The sequence below is a fragment of the Corythoichthys intestinalis genome, chromosome 21 (genome assembly GCF_030265065.1).
Source record: "Corythoichthys intestinalis isolate RoL2023-P3 chromosome 21, ASM3026506v1, whole genome shotgun sequence".
Taxonomy (NCBI): Eukaryota; Metazoa; Chordata; class Actinopteri; order Syngnathiformes; family Syngnathidae; genus Corythoichthys; species Corythoichthys intestinalis.
The window spans coordinates 6923316-6948228 of NC_080415.1; the positions used below are offsets into that span (position 1 = coordinate 6923316).

Consider the following 24913-nt stretch of genomic DNA (forward strand, 5'->3'; position numbering starts at 1 on the left):
ATAAATTTTGTTCCACTTCACGATTGTGTCCCATTTGTTGTTGATTCTTGACCAAAAATTAAAATTTTATATCTTTATGTTTGAAGCCTGAAATGTGGCGAAAGGTTGCAAGGTTCAAGGGGGCCGAATACTTTTGCAAGGCACTGTAAATTCAAATTTCTGTTTCTCAAATTCATTTGATTATTCTGGAAAAGTTCAATATGATCACTAACAGCAATAGCATTACTTTCCGTAAGATGTAGAATTATTTCAATGCGAATAATTTTGATCAAATGAATTATGGCATTCATGACAATATACAGTGGGGAGAACAAATATTTGATACACTGCCAATGGGTTTTCCCAGTGGCAGTGTATCAAATACTTTTTCCCCACTGTACATGCATCTTCCGTGCCGCTTATCATCACGAGGGGTCCAGGGGTGTCAGAGGTTTTCCCAGCTAACTATGGGCAGGAGGCGGGGTACACCCTAAATTGGTTGCCAGCCAATCGCAGGGCACAAGGACAGCGACAAACATTCAAGCACACACTCATATCTAAAGACAATTTAGAGTGTTCAACCAGCCTACAATGCGTGTTTTTGGGATGTGGGAAGAAACCCAAATCCCCGGAGAAAACCCAGGCAGGCACAGGTAGCAGTGTTGTTTTCCGCAGCCCGTTTAATTTTCGTCTTAATCATTTGGACGAAAATACTTATCAGTTTTAGTCATTTTAAAATGTTTCTGTTGACAAAATTTGTCTAATTTTAGTTGACGATTACTTAATATGCAAAAGTTTTAGTCTAAAAATATGTAAATAAATGTTTCCAACAATTTCAAATGAACATTAACAGAGGAGCACATATTGTAGCATCTACAAGGACAATGGCAACTTTGTGTTGACAATACACACTCAGAAGGAAAACAATATTGTATTATCAATTAAATATACCCACCTGGACGCCAGGAACTGCATGTAAAAAAAAAAAAAAAAGTTTGCCGTGAGTTTAAGAAAATGCTTGCCACACATGCTAATGCTAACACGAGCACGAATGCGACGCTAAGGCTACCAGTTTTATTTAGTGTGTGATAATCACAGAGCACAGACATTTAAAGGATAAGGAAATATTGAATATTCTATCTTGTCAAGATAAGAAAACAAATCTTACCATGTGTTTCAAAACAAGCAAGCCTGGATAGTACACCGGTTAGCAGAGGGGTGCAGCACGTCACATGAGTGACACAACCAAACACTGCGACGAACCAGGCTAATTTACACTTAAATTAATAAAATGTGTACTTTGTGAACTTATGACTGAAACGTTTTCGTCTCGTCAGACAAAAACTGGCATTTGTCTCGTTATGTTTTAATCTCCCAAGACAAGTTTTTAGCTCATCCCATTATGAAAAAAAATGTTCGTCGACGAACTTTTTCGTTATCGTCATTGTTGGCAAAACAAACAATGACTGGGACAACATTCAAATGGGCCAGAGGCCGGGCTTTTGGACCCTTGATCTCAGAACTGTGAGACGGAAGTGCTAACCACTCTTCCACCATGCCGCCCCTCATGAGAATATACTGTATGTTTTATTTTTTGTTTGTTTTGTTATGTTTTCTTTAACTTGATAGGTCCACAAGTGTACAGATCAGTCAACTCCAAGAAACCCTAGATGAGAGGAAGTCAGCTGTAAATTCCCTCACTGCGAGGTATGATGATTTCTTTCATTGCAGGTAGACTTCATGCCAGTGATTTTGAACCTAGGTTCGATTGAACCCCAGGGGTTCACTGGGAAAGTCTAAGGGATTTGGCGAAGGTTAAGACTTTCTTATGCTGACTAAATGTAGGCAGGGTTTTAGCCTATGTTTTAAACTAGTTTTCCACCAATTTATAGACGTTATTCAATTTCTTTTAGCTACTAGCCCTCTATCTAATGAGGCGGAGTAACAGGTTTGCTCAGTGGAAGGTTGACTCTCACTTGGTATGTGAAAATAAAACCGGATCACTCACCAGTACACTGACAGCGATTAGAAATGACAGTTAGCCATTACTGCTTTTGTTTACTAAATAAAGAACACTGCTGTGCATGTGCCTCAACACAGATGTCGTGAATCACTTCTACTAGGCCTGTCGCGATAACAAATTTTAGTGGGCGATAAATTATCTCATAAATTATTGCGATATGCGATTTTATTGTGCCCTCCCAACAATTTTTTTTTAACCAATTTACAATAACACAGTAAGATTACAGTATATATTAATAATATTAAGTAGTATTAAGTACACTCCTTTAAATGCAATAAACGTTTATTCTCAAATTCAAAAATACTTTTCAAGAAATCCCAACTAAAAACAATAGACCATGCCTCTTTTAAGTGAAAGGCAACAATATCAATACCGCACAGAAACACAGAATAAATAAAATGTCTTTTTCAAGGAAAGATAAAATTGCACGTCATTAACTTAAGCATTTAGGCACAGAGGTATAAAGTTGTAGTCACACAAACAATTGCACTTCAACGACAACAGAGAAAAATAGATTCATTATGTAGCAGTAACAAAAATTTGGCTTCACTAAGGCTAGGTTCATACTGCAGGTTTTAATGCACAAATCCGATTTTTTGTCATGTCTGGTTTTTAGACTGCCTTTGTCCATGGAGCCCGTTCAAGTATCACGCATACGCACTAATTCGCAGTCCGAGATACGCTCAGCAAAGTGACCGCATGCACAGAAGCATCAAAACAAATGACACATGCTAGCTGTATGTCGTTACAGGGTGATCATATTTTATTTCCAAAAAGAGGACACAAATAACAGACGCTAATAGTCCCCCTTTAGTCCTATTTTCAAAGTTTATATGGACTGATAGAACCCATACACACACGCACATAAGCCTTGACTTGTGTGCGTGACATGACGTGGCTGTGTCAATTTGCCCCGTCTCGGCCATGTAAGCAATACTGAAATATTGCTCATTCGGCGCATAGAATTAAAATCGAAAATTGCCTTTTCTTCATTTATGTTTTTTATGACCGTGTTCAAGCCCGCTTCGTGCATAAAAGCGGAGTTCAAGCTAGAAGCTAATGCACAGCTACATAGGGTGGGGACGGGATTTAATAAACCCAGGCTTCTCCCGTCAGCCCTTGTCGTTTCTTCGGGTTAATTAATCTTATCACAATGCTATCTTGTAACTGTCAATGATACCGATTATGATGATGACAATAAACAACAACAACATCGCTCCCGTCCCGCCTGCCGCTTTCGCTTTGCTGATGTCATTGCTGCATGAATTCGGGAGACTTGAAAGTTCAGACCGCCAACCACATTCTGGAAAAATGTGGCCCAGATTGGATTTAGACCACATACGAAAGTGACCCAGTTGGATTTGAAATGGTCCACTTCTATGCGACTTGTCACGTTCAGGCCGTTAAGTTAATGCCTCACTCGAGTCGGAAAAACACGAAAAAATCGGATTCATGCATTAAGACCTGTAGTATGAACGTAGCCTTAGGCTAGGTTCAAATGTGTAAAACGAACATACCCAGAAGTTATTGCGCTGTTGGTAACAAGGAAGCCGAACTTTTAACAGCACATCCGCCGCCGCAAATCTGCTGCACGCGCACGCACGTATGCACGCACGTGAGGCAATAAATCGCAGCGGGAAAATTACCGCCTTCATTTTCATTTACCGTGCGATAAATGGAATTATTGCATATTGCGACAGGCTTAACTTCTACTGCACATGTGCATCAATGACAAGCATTTGTCATTTCAAACAGGCAGGTACAGTGGGGTAAATAAGTATTTAGTCAACCACCAATTGTGCAGGTTCTTCTACTTGACAAGATTAGAGAGGCCTGTAATTGTCAACATTGGTAAACCTCAACCATGTGAGACAGAATGTGGGGGAAAAAAACTGAAAATCACATTGTTTGATTTTTAAAGAATTTATTTCCAAATTAGAGTGGAAAATAAGTATTTGGTCTCCTACAAACAAGCAAGATTTCTGGCTGTCAAAAAGGTCTAACTTCTTCTAACGAGATCTAACGAGGCTCCACTCGTTACCTGTATTAATGGCTCCTGTTTTAAGGGCATTGAAGATGAGATCCCAAACACACAGCCAGGGCAACAAAGGAGTGGCTTTGCAAGAAGCATTTCAAGGTCCTGGAGTGGCCTAGCCTGTCTCCAGATCTCAACCCCATAGAAAATCTGTGGAGGGAGTTGAAAGTCCGTGTTGCCCAACGACAGCTCCAAAACATCACTGCTCTAGAGGAGATCTGCATGGAGGAATGGGCCAAAATACCAGCAACAGTGTGTGAAAAGCTTGTGAAGAGTTCAGAAAACCTCCGTTATTGCCAACAAAGGGTACATAACAAAGTATTGAGATGAACTTGTGGTATTGACCAAATACATATTTTCCACCATGATTTGCAAATAAATTCTTTAAAAATCAAACAATGTGATTTTCTGTTTTTTTTTCCACATTCTGTCTCTCATGGTAGAAGTTTACCCATGTTGACAATTACAGGCCTCTTTAATATTTTCAAGTGGGAGAACTTGCACAAATAGTGGTTGACTAAATACTTATTTGCCCCACTGTAAAGACGCAGTTTTGAGAGAAAAATGAAGCATAAAAAATTATCAATTAATTTAATCATCGACATTGCCGTGACCCATCAACTAACTTGGGGTTTCTACATGGGTTTATCTCCCCTGCAATTTTTGGAAAGTTTGGGGTAGAAAATTATGCATGCAGTAGACACAATCTGTTCCAAGACCAAGCTTGTAATGTGAATGTGCTCATTAGGGCTGTCCCAAACGACTAATTTTCTCCCGATTAGTCAGCCGACTATTTTTACGATTAGTCGACTAATCTTATATATATATATATATATATATTTTTTTTTTTTTTTTAATTTATTTATTTATTTTATTTTTTTACTAATTTAGCAATGAAATTTTTTTTCACGCTTATCAATTTACAAAAACATTTTGGAACACTTAAATTCTTTATTAAAGTACAAATAAACAGATAAATAACAATAATAAATTACAAATAAACAATGAGTTCAAATGCTGATAGAATTAACTTGTGCAAAAAAATGGAATGTAAACAGATTCAGAACACTGACTTCACCTTTCCAACATGATTCAAAACAATTCTAAAAATACCTAGCATTAATATTATAGTATACTGTAGTACTATATATAACAGTATTATAATAATTATTCATTGCCAATCAGAATTTTCATAAAGGGTGTCATTTTAAAGGTATTCTTAGTGTAGAATCTGAAGTATGTTGGATTAACTCGAGAAATCGTTATTTATATGACGAACATGACATGCTTTTATTTTGAAATGTGCACCGGAAGTACGTTTGCTAAACCGCTAATTTAAGCTTTACACTCCGCAAAAAAAAGCACTTTATGTCATTGCGTGTGGTGTCAGTAATAGATTTTTTTTTTCCTTTTGCAAATGCTGTTAACCAGCGATTTTTCATGTTTGAAGTGTCACCTTTTAACTGCAAGTTTTGGAGAAGGCTGTCTGTTTTATAGAGAACACCGATTAAAGTAGGTCGTCTTTTTTCCCCATTCACCTCAATGTAGCAATGCTAACTTATATAGTGTTTAATATAGATGTGTTTTCTTATTTTGTATGTCTGAACTTTAATTCTACGGCGTGTTGATGAGAGAAAAGAACTGGAGTCTCATATGCCATCAGCACGCACGCGCAAATGTACGCATGCACGCGCGCGCAGCGATAAAACGCAGACGTGAAAATGACCGGCCTCATTTTTATTTACCATGCGATAAATGGACTCATTGCACATTGCGACAGGCTTAGCAACTTAAATAAAACATGTCAATAGTTAGTTAGATGGACTTACAATCTCCTGTCGTTATCATTCATGGCCGACGTGCAGCCAAGCTTGGCATTGAAGAGACAGGACACAACAGTGTACCCTCCTTTGTTTCTTTAAAAATAAGTCAATGTTTTGGACTCTGGTGCGCTTTTTTTGGCTTTGTGCCGCTTTCCCCGCTTGCATACCAAGCGTCCGACATTCTGAACTTTCCACGCATATATTTTTTTAACCCTTCATTAACCTTCGACAGGATGTTGTGCTCGTTGATGGATTTACGTCGACTATGTCGACTAGTCGGGACAGCTCTAGTGCTCATACCATGAATATTTTTTTTCACCTTAAGAATTAATAGTTTCTGTTAATGCATTCAACAACTGAACTTTTACGCTTTAAAAAAATCGCTAACATGTACACTCTCTTCATGTTTTATTTATTTATTGCTTTGTTTTAATGCCATTCTTTTCCGCACCACAATCTCTGGTTGCCATTTTCCTGGGGGACATGGTTAATGTTTACTTGTAAGCACAAATGATCTGGCTGAACTTCAATACAAAAATCTATCATATCATATTGACCTGATTAAAGTGACCCAACCACGCTATTGTGAACCATTCTTTCTTTGAAATATGAAGGCAACATCAAAGGCACGCAAAAAAGGACAAAACAGGCCCGGACCTTAAAGGGTTAGGAAGTTTCATACATGCTAGTCGATTCTATGACTGATGAGGAGCTGTCGTTTTCCATATTCTCACATCCCTTGACTCTGGAATACAAACACTGCCTTTATGTATCACCTGCAACAAATATTTAATGATTTGATACGGTGTGCAGGTTGCAGATGATGGAGGCTGCCCTTGCTCTCTCTGAGCAGAAAAATCACAGCCTGGCTGAGCTAATAGCAAGACTGAAGGTTGAGAAGGAGCAACTCATAGAGGCACAGATCAGAGAGAGGAAAAAAGAACATGAGGTAGATGAAACGGCAACACCCCTGTGTTAATTTTCCTGAAAGAACAGGCAAGATAATTGGGATCATTTTTAATAAATTTCACTGTAAGCATTGACTATTTCACTATTTCACACTTTTCATTTAACTTGAAGGTTATGACATTTTCTGCTCCTTTAGGACATTGTTTCCAGAGAAGGAAAGCTTATCAGAGAAATCCAAAACTTGACAGAAACCAATGTGCAACTAAAAAATAAGGTACAGCAATTCTTTCTTGACCGACACATCCAGAAGATAATTATCCTTAAATGGCTATTGACATTTTTGTGTATATCTGTCAGGTGGAGGAAGGGGAGCGCAAATGCAAATCCCTCCAGCAGCAGCTTTTTGAGATCAAGCAGGACATGACCAACACCACAGCTGAGCTGAAGCTTAAACTTGCACAGGCAGAAGGCACTAAGCAGTGAACAATATACCACCTCTTTCACAATGTCATTTCCAATACAGAAACTAGGAACTACATTGTTTACCTTATCTACTCACAGACCACCTGGAAATTGAGAAGCGAAGGTTCAAGCAAGGCCTTGAGGACATGGATAATCTGCGACAAAGAGAGGTATTCCCCCAGATTTAAAATGGACTTAATTTAGACACATTGCATGCGTCGTCTTTTTTTTTTTTTTTTTTTTTTTTTTTTTTTTTTTTTACAACGTCACCCGTAGTGTAATTTACAACGCACATCATTTATTGACTATGTATTTCACAGATATAAACAAGGGCTGCAGCTATCCATTATTTAAGTAATTGATTAATCTATCGATTAGTTAGTTAGAATAATGGAGTATTCGGATTGCGAAAATTGAATGTGTAGAAGAAATTCAAGGAGATGTAAAACAAAACAAGTGTTTATCTCGTAATAACATTTATTTTGCCTTCCTAAGATTGCACTTTCAAAAGAGTATTAAATGTGCCTTGAGCTTAGCCTCAAACAGTATAAAAAAATAATTCAATAGGATCTAAGTACAACAACGAAAAAAAACATTGGCTAACTTCCATAACAAAAGTCCACTGGCTTAAATGCTATATTTTTTTAAATATATTATTTATATATATATATATATATATATATATATATATTTTTTTTTTTATTTTTTTTTTTTTTAAACAAAGCTCTTCACAAATCGTTCAAACTAGGGCTGTCAAAATTATCGCGTTAACGGGCGGTAATTAATTTTCTTGATTAATCACGTTAAAATATTTGACGCAATTAACGCACATGCCCCGCTCAAACAGACTAAAATGACAGTACAGTGTAATGTCCGCTTGTTACTTGTTTTTTGGTGTTTGGCGCCCTCTGCTGGAGTTTGGGTCCAATTGATTTTATGGGATAGTACCATGAGTGAGCATGGTGTAATTATTGACATCAACAATGGCGAGCTACTAGTTTATTTTTTGATTGAAAATGTTGCAAATTTTAATAAAACCAAAACATTAAGAGGGGTTTTAATGTAAAATTTTTATAACTTGTACTAACATTTATCTTATAAGAACTACAAGTCTTTCTATCTATGGATCGCTTTAAGAGAATGTTAATAATGTTAAGGCCATCTTGTTGATTTATTGTTATGATAAACAAATACAGTACTTATGTACCGTATGTTGAATGTATATATCCGTCTTGTGTCTTATCTTTCCATTCCAACAATAATTTACAGAAAAATTTGGCATATTTTATAGATGGTTTGAATTGCAATTAATTACGATTAATTAATTTTAAGCTGTAATTAACTTGATTAAAAATTTTAATCATTTGACAACCCTAGTTCAAACACATATTCCCTAAAAAAAACTGCTAAATACACCTCTAAACTAAATTACGAATGCATGAACAAACATATTTGCTCAAACAAAAACTTACAACCTTATGTTGGTCTTAACAGGAAACAGCAGGATTCAGCCATGTTAGGCAAGTTATGCCATACTTTCCTATATATTATATCCTCTGGTTGTCCTACGTCTCTGGCCATTCTTGGGGGTAATTTATATTTTGTGTAGCGATCGCAAATGCTACTCAGTGACAGCCAACGAACACTTTTAATTTTTTTATTGATAACAAAACTTAATTCTATAATTTATTTACACTTCCCCCTCACTAAAGTGTTTTTTTTACAACAGAAAATGTAACAGTGGCAGTCAGATATCATTTTAATTCTTTTCAGGTCATTCATTGTCAGACAGAAGCAGCACCGGACAATGTCACGCTAAAAAATAAGTTAAAAATATCAAAATGGCTTACCTCTTTGTCCTCTGAAAGACAATGCCAACCCAACAAAATGTTTACTGCATAAATATTTACTGCCGAGCTGGCGTTAAAAGTCCGCGCAAGTTGATTCATTCTTCACATTTTTTCCTCCCGAGTTTTTTGGTTTCGGGAAGTATGAAGAAAGCATCCTTCATATGTCGTAATGTCTAGAGTCGTTTCTACAAGTTCCAAAAAAGCAATATGTGATAGGCATGTTCGTTTTTGAAAGATTACCGGAGAAAAGTAGTACAATTAACATGTTTTTTTTTATGCGAGGGCAGGTCTATAATGTCCCACTTCTGTTTTACTTCCACTTTACGATGCGACGTCACGGTCTAAAAATAGCATGCGTGCGGTACACCATTCCCCAACTATGTAAAGTCACGGTTGCCATTGGAAGGATTGCTTTTTGCACCTCTTAATGGCTCAAGACTTGTGGATATATTGTCCGAGGAGCAACCGTGACTTTACATTGTTCACTCACACAGGTCATGAATTGACCAACTCTGTAAACCTCTTTACCAGTGAACAGACACTCCCACATAAAATGTATTTTTATACTGTATTGGCGAAAATAAAATAAAAGTGCAAATCATTCCAAAATTGAAAAAGCATCTCTTGAATTCATGCAAAATACATACTCAGTGTTTCAATGACTTCAGCCCAGGGCTAAGGCAAAAATAAACATTTCCTGATTTTAAAATATATACTATATACACTTCAAAAAGTGATCGTAATACTGCATTTGATAGTTCCTAGTAGTGATCAATTAAACTTGGTCATCTTGGTTTAGGCGCATTACCTCTACTGCCCCCGGGAGTAAAGGAGAACTGTTGCACTCTTATTCTTCAGCTACAATACCAGTTGACAATTACTTGCTAGTTATGCTATTTAGTTCGTTATGTGATAATTTTAGGTTTGTTACGACTCCGTGATTGTGCATGACATTTAATTAGTGTATGACCAGCCATTATTTATCGCCAATATTAAAGTGCAAAAAAATGATTCTCACTGACTTGTGAGCCCCAAAATATAGAACCAAGAGATCATTTTGGTCAGGTCGTCGCCTGAATAATTTCACAAAGAAGTCGCTCTGGAGCACTCTAGTTTTCAAACTATAAAAAACAACTGCGAATTATTGTCCAAAAGATATGGTATATATGTTTGCGCAGTGAATCCAATCACTTCTGATAAAAAAAAAAAATGGTTTTTTTTGTTGTTGTTTTTTTTTGGGGTTGTTTTTTTTAAAACCATCCCTACAGTTTGATCTCTCTTACATGAGCTATTTTAGCATTGGAAAGCAAGTCAAAAGTTTTTTAATTTGTATTTTTAAAATTTGTAGAAAATAACAGCTATCTTCATCCAGGTTGAACATGTTAATCGGCATCGAGAGGAAAGTGAGAAAGCCCTACAGGAACGAATCTTCAAATTGGAAGGACAAAGAATTCAACTAGAGGAGGTAAAAACCTTTAAATTCACATGTTATTAAAGATTCAATAACATTTGGATGTGGAAAAAAGTCCCAACTGCATATTTTTGCACCAGAGTCCAAGTTACCTGATTTTGAGAATCTGCCGATACAGATTCCCAATCCAATACTGAAAAAAGTTTTTTTTGTTTTTAAAAAAAAAGAAAAAAAAAATCAAAAAATGTTACTGTGCCACCGTGCCGCTTTCATAATGTGAATTATTTTGGAAAAAAAAAATCACGTAGAAAACGAGAGAAATGCTTGTCTTTATGACATGCTTCGATGAGTGAGTCCACTCACGCTTTGACGCTCACGCTGCAGAGAACAGCCTCTCACTTACACAATGAGTCGCCACAGCACACTGATGCAAGTTTAACGACGATTTGACACATTTGGGCCTTTGATTGTAGAGCTACTAAGCTTCTCAGGCAAGATCAAAGCTACAAACCTGTCAGTCATCGTGAACTTTATGTACCAAGCCAGCGGCCGCACTAATTAGCAGGAGGGAGGGTGTGGCACTGTCCGAGCATGAAGCGGATACACATATATAGATGTTTAATATTAAAAACCCGATCCTTTCCACCCGATTCCGATGCTCTGAAAAATGGCACAATCAGCCCAATCTCCAACAAAGTTGTTCCCTAACAAAATCCCGATTAATTATTTTTCTATGCAAGTATAACAAAACTTAAAACGGCTATAAAATTTTGAAATTTTATGCTAGATACACACAAATCACCAAATGTGGAGATATTCATATATATTTGCAGGATCAATAGCAATATTTACCATATCTTATAAGTTTTTGCCCGAAATAGCGACTTAATTTTTTGTTATTTAGTGCAATTTTCACATAGGTTTTCAACAATGAATCAAGTTTCACATCAGAAATGTAATACTTGAAGAAAGCATGCAGAATCATCTTAATTTTACTCAACTAAAGCAAAATTTGCATTTTTCTGAATCCAATCACAACTTATATAGGTTGAATTCCGCTGTTCTGTAGCGATACAAAGTCCAACATGGCAGCCGTCACGAAACAAAGAGCTTTTTGAAGTTGAAAATTCTTATAAATAAATGCTTAAATCGGGAAATTTCTATAGATCTGAACGTAAAACAGGCTAGATTCTTGGTTAAAAGCAAAAAACGGGCAGTTATCGTTCATTTTACGTAAATATTTATAGCAAAAGTTACGGTATTGTGTAATCAAACATGGCGTCCGTCATGAAAAAAACATTTTAAGTTAAAAATTCTTGTAAATAAATGCTGAAATCGTGGAATTTCTATAGATATGAACGTAAAACACTCTAGACCAGGGACGGGAACCTATGGCTCTTTTGACGGCTGCATCTGGCTCGCAGACAAATCTTCAATTATTTAAAAAAAAAAAAAAAAAAAAGTTGTAATGGGGAGGGTACTAGGACCTCGGGGAAAACCTGGCGGCCGTAAGGGCCACAGAGGAAGCGTTAAAAAGAGCAACCAGTAAGGGGCGCTCACATTTTTTCCTTTGGCAAGCCAGTGATTAAGCGACATTCAGGACAGGTGTGGCAGTGGAGAACACAAAAGTCTGATGATGCTTGTGGCAGTCGGTTGAAATAAAAGCTATACATCTGTAGCGTAGTGCAGACAGAGATTAAATACTTCAGTCTGTTGCCACACAAATACAAGTGATTGTGACAAACCATTTAACTTCTGCATTTTAGATACTACTCGCATTCACTCGTCGTCCGCTCACCATTACCAACACATCTCCAGTCATACATAAACATACTTAAAGATTAAAATATTTCTGAACTATATTAACACACAGTACACATCACAATCATCCAAAAATAAAGCAATCCGATAATATACACAGTCAAATTATACTCTTGTTCTCACCTGAAACAAGAAAAAAATACTTTTAACAACAACGTCCGTCTGGCATTGCTGCACAGACGGCTCATTTCCTATTCGCTCTAAAATGCGAACATTTATTGCCCATGCACGCCAAGAAGCGAATGCTACCCCCTGCTGGTTTTAAAACCGTAAGTATAACAGTCTTTTCAGGCTGAAATTTGTATGTATATTTTCCACAAACACAACGAAATAAGATTAAACATTTTAAACATAAGGTGAATCTATCTGTGGACCCAACGAATATTAAAAGAACTTTTAATATTATGTAATTATTATTATTTAATTTATTTAATTTATTATTATTTATATACGTTATTAAAAAGAATTCAGAGACCTATTTACGTTAAAATTGTCGAAATTACATAAAATGCACATATTACATGTATTTTTAGTTTTAAACATATTGTATGGCTCTCACAGAATTACATTTTAAAATATGTGGTGTTCATGGCTCTCTCAGCCAAAAAGGTTCCCGACCCCTGCTCTAGACTCTTGGATAAAAACAAAAAACAGTCAGTTATTATTCATTTTACATAGATATTTAAAGTTAGGCTAATTTTTACCATTCATTTCATTGTATTCACAGCGTTTCAAAGTGCATGCATGTTGCTAAAAATATAGTAACTACCTTGAATCCTCAACCAAATCGCTCTTGAAACACTCCTGCCTGCTTATGTGCAGTAAAACATTCGTCCTATTTCCACTTAAATACAGCGTTAGAACGCAATGTGTGTTTGAGTTTGTCACAGCCAACTCAACTTCTGCCTGGGTCCGGCCCTCTACGGAAAGGCGTGGGGCAATATCTGTGGGAGCTGTCCTGTCAACTGATGGTGGAGTCTATGCTACATTTGCGCTAGTTGTTGGGACACCCCTCAGGTATTGAGAGAGTTGGTACGCTCCATTCGCCACTGGAGTGAGGATGTGGAAAAACTGCAAGTGATGTCATCACTCGAAATTAATATCTCAATATCTATGAAAGATAGCAGCACAAATGAAAATTATTACAGCACAAACGAATGGCACCATTGCGGTTACGTTCCGCCATGGTTAGGGGGCTGCGTGACATCATCACTACAAATTAAAGGCAGAAACCGTTGCAGAGCACAAACGATTGACACAATTTTTAGCCATTTTTAATCAAAATGGAGGGCTGGTTGACCTCAGATTGACGTATAAAAGAATTTTAAATATTTCAGTAATGATAGCAGCACAATTGAAACTTTTTCGAGCACGAACGTTTGACATTATTTTTATATAAATTTGCATCTGATGGGGGGCCAACTTCATGAAGGTGTGAAGGTGGGATAGCGAATGTAGAGATGTCCCGATCCGATATTTGGATCGGATCGAACGCCGATATGGGCAAAAAAAATGTGCATCGGTATCAGATCGGAACATGGGAAAAAATCCGATCCAGACTTCCGATCTAGTTTTTTTTTTTTAAGTGCGGTCCGGGTTTTCCAGCGCACCGATATACATAATCTATTCCAGTTTTTGCTTTGGTTTCCCTAAAATCCGGTCCGCATTTTACGGCACTCCTTCAACACATGACATTACCGTCTCCCAATTTACCGAGAGACTTTATCGGTAAAAATGTCAGCTGTGTGGGATCATTTCACCTTAAAGGATGACAAAGACGAAGAGGCAGAGTGCAACATATGCCACAATAAAGTCAAGCGTGGTGGTAAAGCTGTAAGAAGTTTTAATACAACCAACCTAATCAAGCATTTAGCGACATACCACCACAGACAATACAAGGAGTATGTTAAGAAAACCGAAGACAAAAAGAAGTGTCCTACGCAACTAACACTAGCAGAAACATTTGCTATACGTGACAAACTGGCGCTCGACAGTCTCAAAGCCCAGGGAATAACAAGAATCATTGCCGAAGAATTCATTCTGGATGACGAGCCATTATCTCTCGTGAGTAAAGACGCACCTTCCAACACTTTTATGCTGCATTCCAGAGAAGTGGGAAGTCGGATTTATCCCACTCGGATGGTACCAGTTCCGACCTCAAAGCGTTCCAGGCAAATGTAAACAACAAAGATGGCTGATCGCGACGAGGTGTGTTTTATTTTGGCCATCCAAAGACATTTTGACCTCCAGCGAACCTGCCTTCCTATAAGCGATCAAATAGTAGAGGAAAAACGACGGCTGCGTTATTGCCCACACTGTAAACTGCCTTTTTTTAGTTACATCCTTTGCTGATCGTCAATATAAAAACATAGCACAACAAAGATAATTCACTGTATGAGAAAAAATACATGGCGTCTCAAATAAACTTGATTTACATCATTACTGTGTTATCATTCAATACGTTTTCTTGAGCGCCATTTTGTCCAGTGACGTCAGATTGAAACAACTTGGAAGTCGGGGTAGTTATTTTTTCTCCGACGTCGCGACTTGGACCTCCCAGTTCGAGTGGCGTTCCAATTAGAGATGTCCCGATCCGATATTTGGATCGGATCGGATGCCGATACGGGCAAAAAAATGCGCATCGGTATCGGATCGGAACACGGGAAAAATTCCGATCCAGACTTCCGATCCAGTTTTTTTTTTTTTTTTAATTCCGGTCCGGGTTTTCCAGCGCACCGGTTTACATAATCCATTTCAGTTTTTGCTTCGGTTTCCCTAAAATCCGGTCCGCATTTTACGGCACACCTTCAACACACTACATTTACATTACCGTCTCCCAATTTACCGAGAGACTTTATCGTTAAAAATGTCAGCTGTGTTGGATCATTTCACCTTAAAGGACGACAAAGACGAAGAGGCAGGGAGCAACATATGCCACAATAAAGGCAAGCGTAGTAGTAAAGCTGTAAGAAGTTTTAATACAACCAACCTAATCAAGCATTTAGCGAAATAATACCACAAACAATATGAGGAGTATTTTAAGAAAACCGAAGACAAAAAGAAAGGTCCTACGCAACTAACACTGGCAGAAACTTTTGCTATGCGTGACAAACTGGCACTCGACAGTCCCAAAGCCCAGGGAATAACAGGAGTCATTGCCGAAGAATTCATTCTGGATGACAAGCCATTATCTCACGTGAGTAAAGACGCACCATCCAACATGCAATTCGGCCGTGGAAGATTCGAGAACGAATCACAAACATCCAAATTCCGATTATTGAAATATGTCAAGTAGGGGCTGTCAAATGATTAAAATTTTTAATCGAGTTAATTACATCTTAAAAATTAATTAATCGTAATTAATCGCAATTAATCGCAATTCAAACCATCTATAAAATATGCCATATTTTTCTGTAAATTATATATATATTCTGTAAAATAAATTGTTGGAATGGAAAGATAAGACACAAGATGGATATATACATTCAACCTACGGTACATAAGGACTGTAGTGGGCATTTCACTCTACTGTCATTTAAATCTGTCTATGCTGTCCTCACTCCGAAGCGTCTACTTTTTCCAAAGCTAGACAGCTAGTGAACGACGCCTTAATAATCAGACTTCTTCCTTTTTCATCTGATTTATTAATAAAATGGCCTCAAACCATTGTCCTCTTTAGACCGTTGTAAAACTACAAAAAAAAGTAGACAAGCATTGCATTAGCAACAACGTTAGCTTAGCACGCTATACAGGTTCACTAAACATAAACAAAAAGCGTCTCATACAAAAAATATAACATTTAGCTTACTAACATAATATGTACATTCTTTACAACAACCATACTTACGAACAAATCTTGTCCAAGGATCATATAAGCACAATATTACAACGTAGGCGTCAGCCCGAGACGTCGTGCAGCCATATTGAACTGGCAAGAACACAATAAACCATGTCGCAAAGCGACCACAAGAGTTCGCTGTTAGACAACAAAAAAAGCCTTACTGTAAAACTTACCAAAAGGCAGAATACTGTCTGAGCGGGACATATGCGTTAATTGCGTCAAATATTTTAACGTGATTAATTTTAGAAATTAATTACCGCGCGTTAACGCGATAATTTTGACAGCCCTAATGTCAAGTAAAGCGGGACGCAATGAGAAACTGACCGCATTGCGTCCCGAAAGTAAACATAACTTGTCTTAGACCCGGGTAATGCCAATGCTCATGCCGCTGGATAAAAAACACAAGAATACCTTACTGCTGCTGATAGCCGCTACAAACTACATCAACGTCGTTTTACTGGAGATAATAGATCTCGTATGTATATAGAACAAGATGCTACACGACAGACTCGACTGCGTTAGCAACATTGAAGTATTGAAAACCAGATGCGTTAGTAAACAGCCGCCATCTTAAAGCAGAAGACTTCCCTAGTAGGCTGTTGTGAACCTTCCAAGCGAACCTAATTAACTTTTTATCTAAAATACTCCTAAATCGGCAAAATCTTGACTGGAATCTATCTTCAAAACAGTGTTAAAACTTTCTCATGTCGAAAGTAGACAGAAGGGAAATTATGGAATAACGGGAGCAATTTTAACAACTTAAACAGTTGATTCGCAAAATTAAAAGAATTGAATGTAGTTTAAAGCTGCTGATACAGAATGGGGACTTAGTATTTTATTTACTGTTTTAAAATGTTAACTTGATACTGAAATAGTCGTTTATTTAAACCTGAGAGGCTTTTTATACAATTTTTGTAACTAATGCATAAACATTAAAAGCATCTAATAGCTTGGGGGATTTGTGGAATTTTCCACTGAGGTTGTTGGTGTGTTTTGCTTTTTTAAGAGTTTACAGTATTATTTGCACGTTTTACTGACTGACTATGCCATTTCTGTTTGTTATTTATAATGTTTTGTGTTTGTCACTGAATAAACAGGTCAGTTTCTTGTTACCAACCGTTGTGTGTTATTCAAACTCACCTAATTCAGCTGGCTAGTTGTTATCAAGAGTACTAAAACCTTTTTCAACATGAGTCTGACAACTAAGTAAGGAGGCTAAATAACTTTAAACTTTAACACATGCTCAGAAAGGTCGGTATCGGCCAGTATCGGTATCGGATCGGAATCGCAAAACAATATCGGTATCGGATCAGAAGTGCAAAAACCTGGATTGGGACATCCCTAGTTCCAATGATATTTTCCGAGTCGGAGGTCGGAAAAGTCCGACATCCCACATTTCTGGAACGCAGCATTAGAACCACGGTACAACATGCCCAGACGTCATTACATCCTTCAGCGATTCGGCCGTGGAAGATTCGAGATCAATTCACAAACATCCAAATTCCAATTATTGAAATATGTCAAGTAAAGCGGAACTAATACACAGCGCGGTCTTCGGGACGCAATGGAAAAACTGACGGCATTGCGTCCCGAGAGTAAACATCATGCTTGTCTAATCGATATCATGTGTATATAGAACTAGATGCTAAATGACAGACTCGACGCCGTTAGCAACACATGCATTGAAAACTACGTGCGTTAGTAAACAGCCGCCATCTTAAAGCAGGAGACTTCCCTTGTAGGCTGTTGTAGTGAACCTTCCAAGCAAACCTAATTAACTTTTTATCTAAAATACTCCTAAATCGGCAAAATCTTGACTTGAATCTATCTTCAAAACAGTTTTAAAACTTTCACATGTCAAAAGTAGACAGAAGGGAACTTATGGAATAACGATAGCAATTTTAACAACTTAAACAGTTGATTCGCAAAATTAAATTGAATGTAGTTTAAAGCTGCTGATACAGAATAGGGACTTGAGTATTTTATCTACTGTTTTAAAATGTTAACTTGGTACTGAAATAGTCGTTTATTTAAACCTGAGAGGCTTTTTATACAATTATTGTAACTAATGCACGAAACATTAAAAGCATCTAATAGCTTGGGGGGTTTGTGTGATTTTCCACTGACAGTTTACCATATTATTTCCACGTTTTACTGACTGACTATGCCATTTCTGTTTATTATTTATAATGTTTTGTGTTTGTCACTGTATAAACAGCTGAGTTTCTTGTTACCAACCATTGTGTGTTATTCAACCTCACCTAATTCAGCTGGCTAGTTGTTATCAAGAGTACTAAAACACTTTTCAACATGAGTCTGACAACTAAGTAAGGAGGCTAAATAACTTCAAACTTTAATACATGCTCAGATAGGCCGGTATCGGTATCGGCCAGTATCGGTATTGGATCGGAAGTGCAAAAACCTGGATCGGGACATCCCTAAGCGAATGTGTTGAAAGGCTCCCTGCCTGAAAAGTTGTCCCAGTCTTCCCCTGTCTACAATATGTATGTTCTCTCATTTAGGACCTAAGTAAGGCTAAAGCAGCATGTGTGGCAGAAAGAACCCAGGCAGAAGAGGAACTGAGTAAAGCTCGCTCTCAAGTGCGCCAGGAAGAGGTTGGTTTGAATTTTTTTAATTGAAACTACTGGTGCACGATAATTATTGTTCCGATAATTATCGGTCCGATAATAGGAGTTATGACGTCATCCCAATAATTCCAGTAACATTTATAATAGGACCGATAATATGTACTGTTCTGGTTTACAGTTTACACACTTGTATGGGAAATCAGTTGACCATTTGCGGAGCATTGCTCCCACCTGCTGGTCAGAATAATTCACTGCATCTATTTTTTGTTACAGTAGTTTGGTTCAATCACTTACACATTGCGGTGTCTAGCGGTAGCATTGACAGTCGTGAATGCTTTCTGTTACGTTTCCGCCTCGGAAATATATGTAAGTACTTTATGTTTGCTATAACATATGGATGTGCAATCTATGTTTACTTCTGTGGTGAAGGGTCATATGTACAGAAGTTCATAAGTTGTATATATAAGTTGTGTATATAAGTATATAAAAGTTGTGTATATAAGTGTATTTTGCAGTTTGTTGTATATTGAGTATTGAATATATATATTTTTCTGTTGTACTTTCACAATATTAGGACAAATGTCTTCCCATAAAAGCAAGAAAAGACCAAGCTTTGTGGTTTATGGAAGTGCATTCATTCTTAGCTGGCTGTCGGGCAGCGCAGAAGTCAAACGCACTGTTTTGTTCATGTCATTATAAAAAATCTGGTGAGATCAAAGTCAAATCTATGTTGAATCCACCACCAGTTGTTTTGTTTTGTTTTCAAACCTCCAGGTGTTCAAAAACTCAGGTTATACATTTAAAAAATTATATATTTATTATTGGTTATCGATATCGGTATCGGCTTTGAGGAGCAGGAAGTTATTGATATCGGTATCGGTTTCAAAAAATTGATATCGTGCACCCCTAATTGATACCTTAAAACATTCCATTTAAGAAACAAAGATTTGTTATTTAAAAATTACGTCCTTTAAATGGTGTCCTCCTGCATGAATGCATTCTTGAAATCTGTTGCAAAAAGAGGAATTGACAGACATGAGCAAGTGGCAGCGCTGCGAGACCGTGACATTGCGCAAGTAAACAATGTGCCATTTTAGTAACCGTGGTGAGTTCAGGATGATAGTGATAGCATTCCAGCTCAGTTGAGGAATCAATGAGGAATCTCAGGAGCGGATTTCAAGAATGCATTTGTCCAGGAGTCTTACTTAAACACAGTGTATCACAAAAGTGAGTACACCCCTCGCATTTCTGCAGATATTTAAGTATATCTTTTCATGGGACAACACTGACAAAATGACACTTTGACACAATGAAAAGTAGTCTGTGTGTAGCTTATATAATAGAGTTCATTTATTTTCCCCTCAAAATAACTCAAAATATAGCCATTAATATCTAAACCCCTGGCAACAAAAGGGAGTACACCCCTTAGAAACTACATCCCTAACTGTCCAAATCGAGTACTGCTTGTCATTTTCCCTCCAAAATGTCATGTGACTCGTTAGTGTTGGGTCCAGGTGTGCATAGAGAGCAGGTGTGTTCAAATTTGTAGTGCAGCTCTCACACTCTCCCATACTTGGCACTGCAAGTTGCAACATGGCACCACATGGCAAAGAATTCTCTGAGGATCTTAAAAGACGTATTTTTGCGCTACATGAAGATGGCCAAGGCTACAAGAAGATTGCCAACCTGAAACTGAACTGCAGCTCAGTGGCTAAGCTCATCCAGCGTTTTAAAAGAGCAGGGTCTACTCAGAACAGGCCTCGGGTCGGTCGTCCAAAGAAGCTGAGCGCACGTGCTGAGCGTCACATCCAAATGCTTTCTTTGAAAGATTGTCGCAGGAGGGCTGTCAGCATTGCTGCCGAGATTGATGAGGTGGGGGGGTCAGCCTGTTAGTGCTCAGACCATACGCCGCACTCTACATCAAATTGGTGTGCAAGGCTGTCACCCCAGGAGGAAGCAGCTTCTGAAGACGGTACACAAGAAAGCCCGCAAACAGTTTGCTGAAGACGTGTCAACAAAGCACATGGATTACTGGAACCATGTCCTATGGTCTGATGAGACGAAGATAAATTTGTTTTGTTCCGATGGTCTCAAGTGTGTGTGGCGGCAACCAGGTGAGGAGTACAAAGATGTGTTTCATGCCTACAGTCAAGCATGGTGGTGGGAATGTCATGGTCTGGGGCTGCATGAGTGCTGCAGGTGTTGGAGAGTTACATTCCATTGAGGGAAACATGAACTCCAACATGTAGTGTGAAATACTGCAGCAGCGCATGATCCCCTCCCTCCAGAAACTGGGTCGCAGGCCAGTGTTCTAGCATGACAATGACCCCAAACACACCTTCAAGATGACCACTGCTTGACTGAAGAGGCTGAGGGTAAAGGTGATGGACTGGCCAAGCATGTCTCCAGACTTAAACCCAATTGAACATCTTTGGGGGATCCTCAAGCGGAAGGTGGAGGTGCGGAAAGTCTCAAATATCCAGCAGCTCCGCAACGTCATCATGGAAGAGTGGAAGAGCATTCCAGTGGCAACCTGTGAAGCTCTGCTCAACTCCATGCCCAGGACAGTAAAGGCAGTTCTGGATGATAGTGGAGTCCACACAAAATATTGACAGTTAAAATGTTGTACGTATGTTGATATTGACAACTTTCACTAAGGGGTGTACTCACTTTTGTTGCCAGGGGTTTAGATATTAAAGTGTCATTTTGTCAGTTTTGTCCCATGAAAAGATATACTTAAATATCTGCAGAAATGCGAGGGGTGTACTCACTTTTGTGATACACTGTAATTGTACAATCCTATGCAGTCGTTACACGTACTGATTAGAAGGATTAGAAGCATTTGCAAGCATAGCTTAGTAGTTAGCATATGTTGAAGCCACAGCAGTAGTTGTAGTAAATAATATTAAACATCATCTTAATTACAATCATCGTTGTGTCTTGGTTCCACATTTGCCTTCATGAACACAAAATTTCCGTGTTCATGTATTAGGACACATTCAAATTTGTTACTGTGCCTCAGAGATTTTCAGGTTCCTGAATGTGTTTCTTTCCAATGCCATTAAATCAATAAAATACAAACATATTTGGCTGTGGTGACTCATAGCCACTTCTTCATGTTGTCCTCCCATGTCGTGATGATGGCAGATGGATGCGGTATTTCCAAATTGTCATTTTTGAGGGAATTTGATGAGTTATGCCGCTCCAGTTTCATATATGGTTTTTGTTGGAGAACGTGTAAAACGGGAGTCTCAAGCAGAAATGCCGAAGTACCTCGGAAACCTGTCTACAACCCCTAGCAAAAAGTATGGAATCACCAGTCTCAGACGAGCACTCACTCAGACATTTTATTGTGTAGAAAAAACTCAGATAAAAAGCTTGAAAAAATAATGAATTAGTTCAAAAGTACAACTCCTAGCATTCAGAAACACTAAAAGAAATGAATAGAAAAACTGTGGTGGTCAGTAAATGTTACTTTCATAGAGCAAAGTGCAGGGAAATATATATGGAATCACTCCATTCTGAGGAGAAAAATATGGAATCATGAGAAACAAAGAAATAACAATCAAAACACATTGCTAGTATTTAGTAGCACCACCTCTGGCTTTTATGACAGCTTGTAGTCTCTGTGGCATGACTTGATGAGTAGTGGCATGTTTTCAAAAGGGTTGAGATCTGGGCTATTTGACATTGCCTGAATGAGTCTTTCTCCAAGGAATGCTTTAACAGTTTTAGCTCAGTGGCATGATGCATTGTCATCTTAGAAAATGACAAACATATTTTTAATTGAAGGGATAGGAAAACTGTCTAAAATTTCAATGTAAACTTCATGCATTTATTAAAGATTTTACCACAGCCATCTCCCCAGTGTCTTTGCCTCACATGCAGCCCCATATCATCAAAGACTGAGGGAATTTTGATGTTTTCTTCAGGCAGTCATCTTTGTAAATCTCACTGGAACAGCACCAAACAAATGTTCCAGAATCATCACCTTGTTCAATGCAGATTCTTGACTCTTGACAATGCATCATGCCACAGAGCTAAAACTGTTAAAGCATTCCTTGGAAAAAGACTCATCCAGTCAATGTCATGGCCTGCAAATAGCCCTGATCTCAACCCTATTGAAAACCTATGGTGGAAATTGAAAAAAATAAAACGGTCCACAACAAGGCTCCGACCTGCAAGGATGATCTGGCAACTGCAATCAAAGAGTGTTGGCACCAAATTGATGAAGAATACTCATCAAGTCCATCCCTCAGAGACTGCAAGCTGTCGTAAAAGCCAGAGGTGGTGCTACTAAATACTAGCGATGTGTTTTGATTGTTATTTCTTTGTTTGTGTCTCATGATCCCATATTTTTTTCCTCAGAATGGAGTGATTCCATATATATTTCCCTGAACTTGCTCTCTAAAAGTAGCAATTACTGACCACCACAATGTTTTTAATTCATTTCTTTTAGTGTTTCTGAATGCTAAAGAGTTGCACTTCTTGAAATTATTCTTTTTTTTTTTTTCAAGCTTTTTATCTGAGTTTGTTCTACATGATAAAATGTCTGAGTGAGTGCTCATCCGAGACTGGTGAGTACATAGTTTTGTTAGGGGTTGTATAGTCCAAATATTAAGGTAATTTGAAAGTATAGACCTTTTACTGATCATTGTCCTTTCCTACCATTCCTTGTTTTGAGCAGCAGGAACGCGTGCTATCGTTGGAGGAGAAGCTTCGCTCAGTGCGTAACTCCTTGCAGGAGCTCCAGCTGCACTTCTCCCAACAGAAACAAATCATCGCTGAGCAGCAGTCCAAGAACTGTCAGCAGACCATTGAGACAGATTGCCTGCGACGCAGAATAGAGGAGCTCCAGCAGGTGCAGATTACAATATTTTAGTATCTTCACGAGGAATCCTTACTGTATACGGGGTACGCTAATTACTAACACATTGTCATGAGTCCAAAAGCTTAAACGTCGACTTGCAGGAGCTGTCCGGGAAGGACCAGGAGAAGGTGACCGAGGTGAACCGAGTGCGCTTAGAGCTACAGGAGCAAATCGGTCACTTGGAAGCCGAAAGGATCGCACAAGGAGGACTGAAAGAGAAGATCAGCGCCCTCGAGAGGGAAATTAAAGGTCCATCCTACTGATTTTAAGGCATTTAATTTTCTGTTAAGGACTGCCTTTTAATTGCTTTTATTGTGGTTTGTTGCGTCATGCAGTACTGAGTAGTAATCACCGAGAGGCGCTGCTCGACAAAGATTCCGAGATGTCTTCGATGCTGGAGAAGCTTCGACTTAAAGAAGCAGAGATCAAGAGGATAAGGGACGATGAAGCCCAAAGAACAACATACCTACAGAATGCCATTCTCACATACGTTCAAGGCTCGCCTCTGTCACAGTACAATAGCGCCAATAAGTGACTCGTTGATTCCGAGCCAATCCTGAGTGCTAAATATTTTGTCTGAAAATCAAGGTGATATAAAAATATTATTGTCACTGTTTATCTGTCTCGTGAGGTCACAAGGGCTAATAATGTTTGTACAATTTAATGCTACTTGTCATATGAAAGTCACATGCGAAGCTCTCTTGTGATGTTTCATAAATAAATCGGTCAGGGTGTGGATACATGTTTTTTTCCAAACGAGTCCACTAGATAATAGATCTGTGTATTTTAGAAAGATGGATATGTTTAAGGCACTCCAATTTTTTTTAAATAAAATTTTCTTGACTTTTCTGTGAACTTGATCATTTTTGAGTATTGTAGCCTTTTTTTTATTTATTTATTTTTTTATTGTCATTCAGGTATTTCCCATGTCGATAAAAATAAAGGTCTGGTTGCAAGTGCTGTCTGTAACATGTTTTTCTTTAGATTTAAAGCAATACGGTGCCCTCCATCATGATTGTCAACTGGGTTAAGATGTGATCTTGAGCTTCTAATAAGTAAAGTATTTATATGAATGCAATGTATGAACACAATCGGAAGCATAAAATTCACGTGTTCATTTGTGGGGGACATCCCATATTAAGACATTGATTTACATAAATAACCTGTTTCATGATTGTTGGCACCTCTAACAAACTCAAATAAATAGAATTTGAGTACCTTATTTTTCAAACTATAAGTTGCAACAGCTAAAGAAAGAATTCACATTAGGGCTGAACAATATTATGGACAAATCTGACATT

The 24913-nt window shown here is 38.0% G+C and overlaps 1 protein-coding gene across 1 annotated transcript in view; it reads left to right on the top strand.

Moving 5' to 3' along the window:
• Nucleotides 1-24535, top strand: part of lrrc45 (leucine rich repeat containing 45) — a 40847-nt gene extending 16312 nt beyond the window's left edge. Inside the window, exons 9-18 of the mRNA XM_057825162.1 lie at nucleotides 1609-1686; nucleotides 6674-6809; nucleotides 6966-7043; nucleotides 7127-7238; nucleotides 7331-7401; nucleotides 10454-10546; nucleotides 18677-18769; nucleotides 23430-23603; nucleotides 23714-23861; nucleotides 23948-24535. Coding sequence (XP_057681145.1) covers nucleotides 1609-1686; nucleotides 6674-6809; nucleotides 6966-7043; nucleotides 7127-7238; nucleotides 7331-7401; nucleotides 10454-10546; nucleotides 18677-18769; nucleotides 23430-23603; nucleotides 23714-23861; nucleotides 23948-24147 — 1183 coding nt within the window. The 3' untranslated portion in view covers nucleotides 24148-24535. The remainder of the gene's footprint in view (nucleotides 1-1608; nucleotides 1687-6673; nucleotides 6810-6965; nucleotides 7044-7126; nucleotides 7239-7330; nucleotides 7402-10453; nucleotides 10547-18676; nucleotides 18770-23429; nucleotides 23604-23713; nucleotides 23862-23947) is intronic.
• Nucleotides 24536-24913: the final 378 nt, after the last annotated feature.